Here is a 14,098-nt window from a genome sequence, read left to right as displayed (position 1 = left end):
TCCACTGTGCAAAGTCCCCAAGTCCCTGCTAGTTGCTGCGCTTTTGTTGTTGTTGCCCCTGAGAAGATGATCACAGAGCCAGTGATGGGATGAGCTTGCATTATGGTATCCAATTTCTGCCTGTTGACTTTGGGGGTAACTTACTAGATGTATAGTGAGAACAACTTGACAAACGAGGAAAACCTTATTTTCATAATATCTCTCAACACAAAACATTAACCATCATGCCCAAATAAAGCGTTGCTCATGTTACTGTTGATGTTGGTGATTGATGACAAGTGATGACAATACCCAAAAGTCAAAACAGAAGAAAACCATACAGAAGAACTCCCATTTCACCAAAAACAGACCAGGCCCAATAAACATGGCATGGATGGATGCAGACAGGAGAGTAGAGACATAGACATATACATATTGAAGAATAGAAAACAAGAGAGGCCTGCCAAAGCATCGCCAGCCATTAACCCAAAACTTTATCCCATACTTCGTGAACTTGGTCTCCTTGACTAAACAAAAATGGACCCTAGCCAGGCCGCGGAACTCGGATGGCAGAGAGAGACAGAGACAAGCAGGTTGAGACCAACAGTGACATCGGACGAAGTATCACCAAGATTGATACTGCATCGACGCCCTCCGACTTGATCTCCCACCACCACCTGCTGCTGCTGCCGCTGATGACATACCCCCAAGTCCCACGCCTCCCAGTCCTTCTCCAAGTCCAACTCCAAGGTTCCTCAGTGTCAAATCCAATGATCCCAACAACAACGGCTGCACTTCCAAGCCGCCGCCATTGCTTCTCCCAGGATGGCGGCCGTCGCCACTAGCTGTACCCGCCGCCGCCAAACTCCTTTCCGCCGTAGTAGTAGTAGCCAGACTCCCCATGCTCCCAATTCGCTTTGGTGTTGATACTAGTTGTTGTGACCCATTATTACCATCCTCCTCACTACGCCCCGCCCCGCTGCTATCGCTCCCGTCATATCCCCATCCCAACCCATTCAACCCATTACTTATTTTCCTTCTCATACTACCCCTTTCTCCTCTCATCGAAGACGGGCTTCCAACCCCAGTATTATTCTAACTTACACTGACGCTTCTTGCCCGCGCACTTGATGACCTGAACGTATCCTTGATTCCGTGAACCGCCATCCTGCTATATCCCAAACTGAACGCGTTCTACCGCTCCGGAATGGGCGTCTTAGCCAACCGTCCACCTGCACTCACCCGCTTCTGCAGTCTCGATTCCTTCTCCCTTTGCAGTCTGCTGTCGCTGAGATTAGCAGCGCTAGAAGACCCGCCACCAGAAGCGGAAGGGAGCGCACTAATGCCATCGTACGAAGAGCCGTAGCCAGTCACCACTGTGGTTCCAATAGACTCGACGAGGGCGCGACGGCCACGCTTGATTTCGAGGTATGTTTGGGCGGCGTGACTGAGGGGGAACATTGGTGGTGCGACGGGGATCTCGGCCCCGTTCTGGATCAACAGCTCGGCGACGGGGAATGGAACCTGTTTATCGGGGCCGCCGGTGGAGGATCCAGGAGTACCCGGGGAGGGAGACGGCGTCATAGGGTTAGGTGAGGGAGGAGCCGGGTCAGCAGCGGCCAGTGCCAAATATACGGCGTGTGTACCCCTAGACCTGTCCGTTATATTGGGGTTGGCCCTGAGAGCTAGGGCGTAGAGAACCTGCTGGATCTCGTTCTTCTTGATGGCTGCCAGGAGGGTTTCTTCAGCCGTTGGGTACCGTGACAAGGTGGCGGATATTGGCTCGACGAATGCGCGGTCGACATACTTGGCGGTAATGAACCGAAGTCGTTGCTCGCGCGAGGCTTGTGGTACCAGCTTCTGTTGGGGATCCAGGCGTGCCTCATATACCATGTTGGAAACCCGATTTCCAACCAGCATCAAAAGCTCAATAATGTCCGGCGTAAACGACGTGGTGTCCAGAGTGAGTGACCGGACCTTGCTGATATGTGTGCCAAGAGACCGGTGGATGCCACTGCACTCGATGCAAACAATAATCGCCAGGTTGAGTGACACCCATTCGACCTTGTTGCTGGAGCCACAGTCTGCACACCACGAGTTGCCTTGGTCGTTATCCCGTAGCATCTGGAGAAGCCTATCCGGGCTCTCGTCAAAGCTGGGTGCACGAGCTGTGCTAGGGCGAGCACCCACAGTCGTCCTCCTAGAGGGTATCGGGCTCAAGTTCTGGTTGCCGTGGCCATGGAAATGGTGATGATGGTGGTTAATGGACGAGCTCTTGCCCGTCAATACTGATGCTATGTCTCTCCTGTCGAAATCCGAGTGCCCTGTAGATGATGGTGGCGGCTTCATATCCTTCAGGCCGCGCCCTTCTACCGCGCTCTGTAATGCGTTGTTGATAGCCATGATCCAACTATTCATATCTTCTTCAGATGTTGCTTGATATACGCGTTTGAACTGTGGTGTGATAACTTCAAAGCAGAATCGACGCTCTGCATTCCGAGCCTCTCGTACGGAGGCCAAGCGCAGATCGATCGGATCCATATGCAAGTCTAGTCTCTGCTTCCAATTACTGTATTCCGAAAGCTTGCCCTGGTCAAGCACAATCCAAAACCTGTGCATTGTCAGTTCAGCCGTTCATACAAATCTCAATCAGACAACTCACTTGTGCCAGCCTTGCTTGTTGAGAGCTCGGGGGTCAACATGTCCCCCTGGTCGGTTGAGAGCCCACAAAAGCCCTTCCTTCCTTTGTGTCATGTTCTTGTCCGCCGCCATCTGGCTAGGATCTTTTTCTTCCAGATCCCGAATACCCCGAAATTTGGCATTTTGTTGCGGGCTGCCCACGGGAGGTGGGAGCCCAATAAGGCTCCCCGGCGACCTGGACAGATCGGTCGGTGATGGTTGTACTATCCCTGGTGTGGTGGCCGACCGAAGCTGTGATCCTGTACTGTCAGCGCGACCCAAATCGGACTCTCCGTAGGACGCAGTTCCGTTTTGGCCAGTTGAAGGGCTTGGCCCAGATGAAGTAGAAGGAGGCTCTGGCTCGGCATAAGCAAGGTTGCCCTTCTCTAACAGCCGTCTCTTTTCTTCCCTCTCCCGCCGTTGATACTGGTACGTCTTGTCCGCCTCTTGAACTTCTGTTGATAGTGCCTCGAGCTGTGGGAGAAGCCCCTCGACCTTCTTGGCTGTGGTCAGGAAAGCCTTTGCCTGAGCGTCAGCGTACTTTGTGAGATGAGAAAGAATTTCCTGCTCTTTGCGGCCTCCAGAAAGATCCTGCATGAAGGACGAATAGTCGAAGCGCTTGAGCTCGAAATTCTTGCGCTTCGTCTGGTATTTCGAGTCGCTCTGTTTCGCCTTGACAGAATCGTGTCGCTGACCCAAGTAACGACTGACGTAGGCGTAAAAGTCCTTGCTCTCCTCCTCAAAGTCCCGCTTTTTGGCCTCAGCTTGCTTGATATCCATCTGGTAAAGCTTATTCATGGGGTCGATTACGATCTTCTGGAGGTTGTGGGTGTTTTGTCGCTCGAACATCAAAATTTCCCGCGCAATCTTGTCGAAGTAATGCTCGATGGCCGGCTGGACCGCGTTGGCGTTTGTCGATGAAACGTCCTTCAAAGCATCCATGAACTGCAAAAAGGCGTCGTTGGCTTCCGTTTGCGCGGCGTATACTTGCTCAGCCCGCTTAATAAGTCGCTTCATCTGCATTCTCATGTTACCCGTCTTTTGTTCCAGGGCCTTCATGGTAGCGCGGAAGACCGGCCCGTCGTCCGACACTGAAACATCCTCGCCAGGTCGCGGACATGGCACATCCACCTTGATGGGCTCTCTAGCGGTTTGCGGCGGTTGAGGCGATTGAAGACCGGGAGGGAGAAGGCTAGGGCCGTGATCAATCATGGGCAAATTCGGAGACGTCAGGGAGATTTCATCCTGCTCCAATGTGCTGTCGATTCCAGGACCCAAGGACTGTACAGAGACCGCTCTGCCTTTTGGTGGGACGCTGAGAAGGGGAGGCGATGGTGAACTAGGCTGACTAAGCCATCCCGAGTAGCCTTGAAACTCGTTAGATCTCGTAGGCGAAAAGGGGATAAAAGGGGATTTGAGGTAGGGCACGTACCGCTCGTCACAAAGAAGGAAAAGCTAGCCAGGGTATGCAGCTTGTGCGCACGAGGATCATACTCGACGAACTAGACAGAGTTTCAGCAGATGTCCAGACAGCAGCACCAGTGAGGGAACACAAACGCTGCAGAAATTCCTCCAGCCCCCGCCCTTGTCTTCAGTGGGCTTGGGCGGCTTCCATTTCCAAGTCCACTCGAACGATACCGAGGGGCTGCCGTCTGTCGCATAAACACCGACCAGCTCAACGTTTGCGTTCTTGTGAAGATTGGGGTCGGCCTCGAACTCGCGTGTAAGGAGGTTCTCAACCTCGCGGGGAGTGGAGCCGTAGACAAAGGTAAGACCATTGATTTGTGTATCGGTTAGACCGAGTGTCTCAAGGGCGCCGGCAGCGTTCTGAACCACTTGATGTGTCTGGCGTACGACGAAGGTAAAGGTGAATATGAGCTCGTCGTCGTTTGTGAGCTTGAGTAAGAAGGTCGGAGGGCAGCCAGGTCCGGCGGATTCGGTATCCTGGAGAGGGGCTTCCTGTCAGCTTGGGAAAAGGGTCGAAGTTATGAAGCCCGCGCTTGGAAGAGGGCAATGCGCACCTGTACAAACTCTATCGGGGTGTTCTCGCCTATGGAGCGAGATACTGATGCTCGTGTAGCTGGGAATGCATTGGGAACAATGTTGATCGAGGTGCGCTTTCGCGGGCTAGAGATGACGAGTGAGGAGATGGATACTGTCAGACGGAAGACGGGCAGGTCAGCGCTAATTCAACAGTCTGGAGAAACGGCAGATCCAGATCCAGTGCGATGCTTCGGGTTCGATCTCGGTGACTCGTGAGACTTTGTGTCAGTCAGCATGGCCGGGGCGAGGGGTCGGACGGCGGGACAGCGGGACAAGCCACGAGGCCAGCCAGCCGGGACATCCAGGGAGACTGATGGGCCGCTATTCTCACGGCCGAGAGTAAAGGGGTTTGGTATTCGTATGTTGTCGCAATTGTAGGTTCGTGTGGGCGCAGACCGTCTTTGGTGGTGGTGTTCCATCGGGAATTCATGATGATCAGAGGAGGTGAAGGGGAAAGCTGCAACAACAAGACATACATCGATTCTGATCTCTAAGATAGACGGGAGTGCCCTCGTCAGGCGTGCTGCTGACCTGACCCATCTCGACAGCGCGATAGTGCAGAGTGCGGCAGCAAAATGCAAAACATCCAGATTTGGGGAGGGACTGTGGACGCGATGGGAGTTGGCGGAGATAAACCGAACCGACGTCGTCCACTCTCTTCGCTGTTGGAGTTCGTTCTCTCGCAGTCTCGCAGAAGGTCGGTTCGCGCGCGGTGCAGTGCAGTGAGAGGTGGATGCTGGATGGACAGTGGTGCAGGCGGGCCCAGGCGGGTGGACTTTCCAGACTGCGCTAGTCCTTCCTCCGATACTGCCAAACCACGCTAGCCAGACTGTGTGGGTTTTGTTTGGTAATAGTTGCTGTGGTTGATATTGGATGCTGTTGCTGCCCGCTGGAACAACGCCCCGGACGGGATATGACACAGTGGACGGGAGAGGGACAGGAGTTGATCGAGCGGTAGAGGTAAGGTCCAGGTACCAGGTGTGAGAAACAACGGTCGCGGTTACGGGACCCAGCAAAGTGAGGCAGAGGGGAATCAATGGAGGAAGTTGTCGTCGATCTCTCCTTGGTGGTTAGGTCAGGTAGGTGGTCCCTTGGCTTTCTTTTGTTCCTTTCTCGGTAATCCAAGTCAGGGACAAACTTACAAGACAGGCACACACACGGGCACACAATGCTGAATGGAAAGGGCCAACTGGTCAGTGGTGGATATGTGAGTCTGGATGCCCGTGGAGGGCCACTTCAACTCCGGGCATGCAATGAGAGCAATCTAATCGGACAATGGACGTTAACGGCCAGGCGGCTCTCCAGCGGTTGGGGATGTCTGATGCGCTTCCACTTGCGGCACACGGCGGGGTTCAACTGGAATGATGAAATTCAGGGCAAGTCACCGAGTCTTTGGGGAGACTTTGGAGGGCTTGGCAAACCAAATCGACCAACAACCCTGACGGCCAAGAGCTGTTTCTGCCAGGGGCAGGTGAATGCGTGCAGAGAGCAGACGTGAAACTATACACTGTTAACCCTAACGTATTAAGGGTTATTGCTGTGATGCTGTGATGCTGAGAGCCTTTCTGCGATTGCTTCGAGTCTAAAGAGTGGAGCAAATGTCAAGGGGAAAACGACTGAAGGTGCAGTTGGAAAAAGAGAAAGACAAATCCAGACAGTCTGGGCGCTGATGAATCCATACGGTTCTGTGTAAGTACCGAGATGATGTCGATGTCGTACAACACGCCCGAGTTATCCAACGGTTCTTTTGTGTCTTTTTGTTCTTTGACTGGACAACTTCAGGGCTCTTTGATTTCCGCGATTGTCCTTCTTTCACTTTTGATTTATCAATGTCTGTCCTCTTTCCTAGCGAATGGCCAAGTCTTGGAAATGTAGTGCGCCCCGAACCACGCAAGCGCCGAGTAGGTGGGTCATCTGGCAAAGACAAAAAGAGGACCTTGTGTTCCTTTGGAGCTCGTGATAGTCCCATCCCCCATCAGCGTCCTCATGCCCCTTTAGCATCACGTCCCTGTCTAGGCGTACCTGGAGTCATTGTTCCGGCCCTCCCAACGGCCCCTCCAGTCATAGTGTCTCAGAAGGTCGTATATGGTCAAGATGGGAATATCGATGGCCGGCGGTGGCAAGTCCTTCCAACAACCAACCGAAGCCAACGGGGGAAACGAGATTGTAAGTGTGCGGCGCATTCGGTATGAGCCGCCGCAGATCAGACAAGTTTGCGACCAAACTTTGAACTTCCAAACTTCCAACTCGAGGCAGTTGGTTCTCACAAAGTGTATTATATATCCCTTTGGACTCTCACTCTTACACCTTTCACACATAGTGGGCCAGAGGAGCATGATCATCCATACTGTCTTGAACGTGGGTGGTGATGATGTCACGCTCCATCTCCAGATTCCCAAAAGCGATATTACCAGAATTCTAGACACCATCTTGGTCAGTCACCCACATATAGACAATGGATGATTACCAAGACAAAGAGGAAAATAGATACACGCCTCAATCATGGCTCTCGCATGGCTGATAAGCAACTCTGCCACACCCAGCGAGCTGGAAAGGTGTTTCGTGTGCCATGACCGAGACTTTTTCTTTTCCACCTGGACCCCACGCGGTTTTGATTCTCTTCCATTGATACGAAGCGCCGAGTTCCGTTGCCTCGTGTCGAGGGGAGATCGAATATGCAGGACAGGGAAGACAGTTTCTTGCATGCACACTGCAGCCTGTGGTAGGGCCAAGGTTACCGGGACAGCTGCTAGAAGATGCCATCATCAGAAGGGGTCCTGCTGGGGCTCTTAGCATGCATCAAAGTGGACTCCCAACTGCCTGTCTTCCAGTTCTGCTTAGCCACTCTTTGTCATCGTGAAGCCTGTGAGAATGAAATAAGCAAAGTGTTTGACATGGTAAAAACAAGGGGAAGTCGATTATTTTAAGTCTGAACAATGAGCCTCAGCCACAAAGCCCCTGTGAGATTTGGGAATTGCCGGAGTTTTGTTGTGCTTGAATATCCGACCGAGTGTTTGTTAATCTCGCCCTTTGTCGAATAGCGAACTGCTGCCGCTCGGTTTGTTGTTAGAGATGTTGCAGAATGGAATGATTCCAGCTCTGTCAGAAAGAAACACAGCAAGCATCATGCTGGAAGCCTAGAACAGATTTTACGAATAAAACCGCAGCTAAAGAAGCACAGAAGCACAGAAATCTCGGCGTCATCCGTCGGACAGCTCATCATAACTTACCGTAGGTAGAGAGAAAGAAAGAAAACAAAACAACCTGATAGCAGAACAGGGGCAGTTTCCCATGTTTTCTTAGCTTTCTAGGGGTCATTGCAGGGAAGAGAGCACGGGCATATATGACGTTTTGACCCTCCAGAGCGCTACGTAAAGGTACCCGAGCAAATTGCAGGAAGGGATCAGACTCCTTCCCGCCAGTCAGCTACGAACCGCTGCACTAACAAACTGACATGGGCTGGCTTCCATTCATTCTTTCTCACTGGGCCGTCACTGTGCACCTGCGATAAGGGAGAGGAGCCGACTCCTCCAACTTCTCCAGGTCTCGTCCTCGGGTCGAGGTCCCTTATCCAACAGAACAACATTTTGATCTTGCATTTAGACGCCGACCAACGACTCACGAGACCACTCCCGTCCGTCGCCTTGCACCACTGATACACCACCACTGCCGTCGGCTCATACCGCTCACAGTCTTCCAACTACCGAGCCTCTCGTCTTGTCTACCTACCGTACTTGCTTCCTTCTTGCCTACCCCCCAGACCGTGTGAATCAATAAGGGGGGAAAACCCACCCGATCGACATCATCGCTGTCCGTCAGCATCTCCAAGCTACCGAATACGCGCCCAGCCAAAAGTCGATCGAGCGATGAAGGGGCTCCCTTGAATCGAGACCACCGACGACTGACGACACGACGACTTCCTCCTTCGTGAACCGTTCGACAGACCGCCACCACCAACCACCAGCGCAACAGTCGCCAGCGCAACCCAACACACTTGTCCCACGATGTCGGGGTCTTCGCGGCACTCCTACGCCTCGAATCGCCGAGTCGGCAGCATCCAGAGCGTCCGCAGCGTCACCAGCGACGAAGAAAGACGCAACAGTCGCATTCAGTCCTCCAAGCCTCGCCAGGTCGCCGTTAGTTACGATGAGGCCTACTCGTTTGCCCTCCGCGTGGCCTTCCTCAACTACCTCTTGCAGCCACGGAAAAAGCGGAAGGAATACATCGCCGCCCCGAAGCCCACCCACACTAGGCATAGCTCCAATATGAGCGACCTCATGAAGGACTTTGTGCCCTCTGGCTCCTCGTCTTCCATGAAGCTCCCGCATGGCTTCCGTGGCCAGCTGGAGAAGCGCATGACCGCCGTTCTCCAGGGTACCGAGAGACTGCCCGGATACAACGATGCCGCTGTTAAGCGCACCTTTGGCGTGGCATACACCGCTTTCACCCAGAGGGACTTCCAAAAGTCCATTGACAAGGACCGCAAAGTCGAACCGCTAGTCCTGATCTTCTACTCGTCCGCGATCAAGTTCCATAGTGCTGGAAAGCCGCCCGACGACTACCACTGGAAGTCACTGGTCGACAGACATCTGGCCATGTTTGTCCGGCTTATTTCCAGCGTTATCAGAGATATTGGCAGCGACCGCGACGACCTTCTGGCCCGTTTGAACACACTCGAGAACAAGCTCCTGACGAACGACCAGAATTTGTCTTTGGACAAGGGCCAAGAAAGCTCAACGTTTGTGGAGGTCGAAGTGCCCCTGAGTTACGAGATTAAGGATATGCCCATGGTTCTGTTTGTGGCCAAGATCTTTGGGCTGCCCAACTCGCAGGTTCAGAACGACATTGACAAAAATATGACCACCTGGACCGAGGAGGCGGCCCTAAAGGACTTCAAAAACTACCAATTCAGATTGTCGGCAAACATGGCGGGCACTCTGCGAAAACTGGACTTCGACGTCGATGAAGCATTTGAGGACTGGAAGAGGATCGAGACCCAGCAACTGGCCCAGATCTTTGCTGAGATTCTTAGTATCCGTCCAGATCTCAAGACCGGCGGTGGTCCCGATAAGCCCCTTCCATCACGCCCCATGTCGCTCTACTCGGAGGATCAGGCGTTCTCCGATCTGAGCAAGATGGTTACGAACCGTAGCTCGGGAAACTTTGGCTTTGATCCGTCGTCTGGCTTCAGTGCCATGTCTCTTGACGATAACTCTAGCATTCGAAGTGTGGACGAGCCGAGCTATACCTTTATCCCAGTGGACCCACGACCGGTTTACAAGACCATTCTCCAATATGTCATGTCTTACGACCAGCTGCACTCTGAAGAGTTCCCATTTTCGGAGGAGTCCATTGATTTCTTGACAGAGTTGGCTATCAGATGGCGCATTCCCCAGTTTATGCGCCACGTTACGCTTGTGGAGGTTGCCGTACGAAAGTACCTCGACCAGGAAATTTCAACAATGCAGCTTGATGCTTGCCTCGATTTTGTCAAGGAGCCTCAGCCAGAGCCAAAGAAGCCGCCCCCGATTAACCTCTTTGGCGCCACTCTTCTTGACGTTGAGCCAGGCCGATGGACAATGACGGATTTTGCAGGCTATCAGCAAGCCATAAAGGATCTCCATGATGCATTATTGCGTGAGCTCTACACACTGTTGATTCAGTGCTACCAGCCTAGCCCACCATCAGTGGGTGTTGTCATGTCGGTACTTACAAATCATGTCCAACCTGACCCTACATTCACCGAACGCCCAGACGAAATGGCCGAGTATACCCAGCATCTTGAAAACGGACTGCGTCAAAAAGCTGCCGAGGTTTACCGAGGTTTCCTGGATGCCAACATCCCTTCCGACATGGAAGACTGGAACTTTGCTCATGTAGTTAAGCTCGGTTCGGCTGTTGTCGGCCTTGCGGAGAAGATTAAGAAGCGATATCGCAAGAACCCCGAAATTATGGGTGCCAGCCCATTCAAGGTCTTGGTCGAAACCATCTTCCCCAGCTTCGAGGAAGATGCTCAAGAGTTCATCAAGCGCGTTTTGGATATGAGCAAGAACCGTGGAGAGGAAGGCGAAATCGATGTGCAGGACGGTTTCGACCTCTACAAGGAGCTCGTTGAAATCAGAAAGATGCACGCAGAGTCTCTACCTGGAAAGCCCTTCGCTTTTCATATCGAAGGCCTCCTCGAAGACTTCGTCTGGCGATGGATTAGAAATGCCGAAGCCAGAATGACCGACTTCGTGGAGCAAGCTATCAAGCAGGACACTTTCCAGGTTCGAAGCAACGATCCCAACGATATCCCCACCGATGAGGACCGCCACAGTGTCTCCATCATCGACACTTTTACGCTGTTCAACCAGACCGTGAACCAGATCCACCAGCTTGATTGGGATGACGAGCTTCACCATGCCAAATTCATGACCTCACTGGCCAAAGCCTTTGCAGCAGGCATTGGTCGTTATTGCGAGATTGTGGACCTACATTTTGCCAAAGAGATGGACCGTCAAACTCCCCAAGAGGCGGCTGCGGGCAGGTCGGCGCAAGATCGGTTCCTTCAGTACGCCAAGGATGCGTGGAACTCGAAGGAGAAGGTCGAGCCTTTCCAGTTTTACCCACAGGTATGTACCACACATGTGTGAGTTCTTCCGCGACTGTAGGCTAATTTCGGGGTCAGTCGTTTGTCAAACTCAACAACATTGAATATGCCATGCAAGCGCTGGATAAGCTAGAAAAGACCATGAACGTAGACGGCTGCGCCGAGGCGATCCGCCGGGTTGAAGGCATCAAGCCCCTGGTTAGGAAAGCAGGCAAGTATGTGTTCACGATCAAGATCGTAGAGGCCGAGGAGTTGAAAGCATGCGACCCCGGTGGGTTTAGTGATCCGTACGTGGTTCTGTGTGACGAGTACCAGAAGCGTCTGGCCAAGACGAGAATCATCATGAGGAACCTCAACCCGAGGTGGGACGAGTCGATCGATATCACCGTATCGGGTCCTCTCAACATCATCGCCACCATTTGGGACTATGATACCTTTGGTGACCATGATTTCGTCGGGCGTACCTCGTTGAAGCTTGACCCCGTGCACTTCAGCGACTATCTTCCCAGAGAGTTCTGGCTTGATCTTGATACCCAGGGAAGATTGTTGCTTCGTGTGAGCATGGAGGGCGAGCGTGATGATATCCAGTTCCACTTTGGCAAGGCCTTCAGGCACTTGAAGAGGACTGAGCGTGACATGGTTCGCAAGATCACTGACAAGGTATGTCTCGCCGCCTTCCCTAGAGCGATGAACTGTATGCTAACATTCTTAGCTCACCTCTCACATCAACCACTCCCTGTCCCATGACACCCTTAAGAGTCTCCTCAGCCGAGGCATCGCCGCCTCCATGGCCAACCTCTGGAAAAAGCGCCAATCCACCGCACCAACCGTAACTCCCCAAGACGTCGAAAACACTCTCCAACCACTCTTCACCTACTTCGACGAAAACTTCGCCATTATGAAACAGACCCTCACCGACGCAACCATGGTAGCTGTCATGACGCGTCTCTGGAAAGAAGTCCTCATGGCCATCGAGAACCTCCTCGTGCCTCCCCTTTCCGACAAACCCTCGACCCAGAAACCCCTCACCCAAGCCGAGATGGACGTCGTCTACCGCTGGCTTGAGCTGCTCTTCAACTTCTTCAACGCCAAGGACGCTCACACGGGCGAAGTCCTCGGCGTGCCCTCGGACGTGCTCAAGTCGCCTAAGTGGCACGAGCTCGCCTCCCTCAATTTCTTCTACTTTGACTCCACCGAGAACCTCATCCGCACCTCGGAGCGCATGGCAGCCGCCAACGCCCAGCGCGCCCGCGAGCAAGCACAATCTACTTCCGCCGCCGCAGGCGCTGGCTCTCGCATTTCTGCCCCGCCTCAACTTCACAATAACAATAACTCCCACAACTCCCACAACAACTCCAACTCCCTCGCCCCTCCCGGGGGAATGACAGGCGCAGCCGCAATCGGCGCCTTCGGCTCCCTAGGCACCATCCGTCGCGGAAAATCCATAATGATGTCCCGAAACCTCGGCACAATGCGGCAAGCCAAGCTCGAAAAACGCAAAGAAGCCCAGGCGGATCCGTCAGATGATATGATTTTGAGGATCCTGAGGATGAGGCCTGAGGCGACGAATTATCTCAAGGAGAGACATCGGCAGAAGGAGAGGATGGCGGCGGCGGCGGCTGCGGCGATGATTGTGAGGCAGAGCGTTAATTCCAAGTTTGGTGGTGGTGGACATGGGCAAGAGCTGAGGGTGAATAAGAGGATGAGTCACGTACCGCCGGTGCCCAAGTTGCCGTTTGGGGCGGGAGTTAGTGGCGGGCAGGTTATTGGGGGTCATCAATTTCAGGGGAGGGGTGGGAGGTGAGGTGAGCGTGAGAACTTTGAAAGGGGGGGGGAGAAGGGGTTATGATGAGAGGGAGTTGTAGAGGAGGATGAGAGGGAGTTGACGAGGCTGAAGAACAGGGATGAGAAGAAGATGATGAACAAAGAAGGAAGGTACGAAGAGGAGGAACGAATCACTTACAATGGGTCTCTTGCCTATTTGCTGCATTTTTTATACCTATGTTATCTGATATACCATATCGTTTACGGGGAAGCGGAGTAAGGAAAGGAAGGGAGGGGAGGGGAACCGGTTAGGTAGCGAGTTTTGCTCTTTTACATATCAATCTTTAGGTACCTTAGCTTACTATCTGTTTATCTCTGTCACGTATGTCATATATCACTTGTCTGGGTTGCTTGCTTGTTTACTGGAGATATTGCTGGCTTCCATTTATATACCTACCAACCGCGGTCATGATGACGATCGGGGTTTGTTGTTTGTAGATATGTTATATTAAGTAATAATGAGGAGTACGGCGGTAGATTTGGGGGGTATCGTATATTAATGGTATAGAACTCATCCTTCATTCATATATTCTCAAAGATGCTCGCTCGCTTTTCTTTGTGTGACAACAGCTCAATTTCATCAGTGCCTGTTGTAACTAACCGCGGTCGTTGGAATTTTGTGTGTTTCTGTTGGGTAAGATAAATAATGTTTAGTGGTATCTTTGGTCAGTGTTGACACCATCGGCAGGGTTGGAAATACGGTTTGGAGTAGGTTGGGTTGGTGGTCAATTCGAGTTGGAGTGTGTCTGGCCCACAGTATTGGAATGAAGAGAGAAAGTGAAGAGAGAAAGTGAAGAGAGAAAGTGAAGAGAGAAAGTGAAGAGAGAAAGTAAAGAGATTAAAGAGAGGAACGGAAAGAGAAAACGGAAAGAGGAACGAAGAGAGAGTAAAGAGATAACAAAGATACAGTAAAGACATGGTGAAGTTATGGTAAAACAAAGTAAAAGACAGAAAAGAGTTGTGGTACCATCTTGCCCCCTT

At 52.5% G+C, this 14,098-nt stretch overlaps 2 protein-coding genes across 2 annotated transcripts; one reads left to right on the top strand and one right to left on the bottom strand.

The window, feature by feature from the left end:
* Window positions 1-73: 73 nt before the first annotated feature.
* Window positions 74-6,206, bottom strand: SMAC4_00610 (uncharacterized protein). Its single transcript, XM_003352014.2, has 6 exons — window positions 5,178-6,206; window positions 4,680-4,813; window positions 4,216-4,602; window positions 4,091-4,160; window positions 2,642-4,025; window positions 74-2,590 (listed from the first exon to the last, which is right to left on the bottom strand). Exons 1-6 carry the CDS (start codon window positions 5,239-5,241, stop codon window positions 1,174-1,176), a joined length of 3,456 nt encoding a protein of 1,151 aa, XP_003352062.1. The 5' UTR covers window positions 5,242-6,206; the 3' UTR covers window positions 74-1,173.
* Window positions 6,207-8,188: 1,982 nt separating this feature from the next.
* SMAC4_00609 (uncharacterized protein) lies at window positions 8,189-13,663 on the top strand. Its single transcript, XM_003352013.2, has 3 exons — window positions 8,189-11,315; window positions 11,372-11,953; window positions 12,006-13,663. Exons 1-3 carry the CDS (start codon window positions 8,706-8,708, stop codon window positions 13,095-13,097), a joined length of 4,284 nt encoding a protein of 1,427 aa, XP_003352061.1. The 5' UTR covers window positions 8,189-8,705; the 3' UTR covers window positions 13,098-13,663.
* The last annotated feature ends 435 nt before the right edge of the window (window positions 13,664-14,098 follow it).

Source organism: Sordaria macrospora, chromosome 1 (assembly GCF_033870435.1).
Source record: "Sordaria macrospora chromosome 1, complete sequence".
Lineage (NCBI taxonomy): Eukaryota > Fungi > Ascomycota > Sordariomycetes > Sordariales > Sordariaceae > Sordaria > Sordaria macrospora.
Note: the sequence above shows the minus strand (reverse complement) of the source record. Positions and strands in the feature narration are given on the sequence as shown.

Bases quoted from the DNA above. Each gene is read 5' to 3' on its own strand.
- SMAC4_00610 (XM_003352014.2), bottom strand. From the start codon at position 5,241: ATGGGTCAGGTCAGCAGCACGCCTGACGAGGGCACTCCCGTCTATCTT. The intron at 4,603-4,679 runs GTGCGCATTGCC...GCCCCTCTCCAG, and splicing joins CCCCGATAGAGTTTGTACAG to GATACCGAATCCGCCGGACC. The intron at 2,591-2,641 runs GTGAGTTGTCTG...GACAATGCACAG, and splicing joins AACAAGCAAGGCTGGCACAA to GTTTTGGATTGTGCTTGACC.
- SMAC4_00609 (XM_003352013.2), top strand. From the start codon at position 8,706: ATGTCGGGGTCTTCGCGGCACTCCTACGCCTCGAATCGCCGAGTCGGC. The intron at 11,316-11,371 runs GTATGTACCACA...TTTCGGGGTCAG, and splicing joins CTTTCCAGTTTTACCCACAG to TCGTTTGTCAAACTCAACAA. The intron at 11,954-12,005 runs GTATGTCTCGCC...TAACATTCTTAG, and splicing joins TTCGCAAGATCACTGACAAG to CTCACCTCTCACATCAACCA.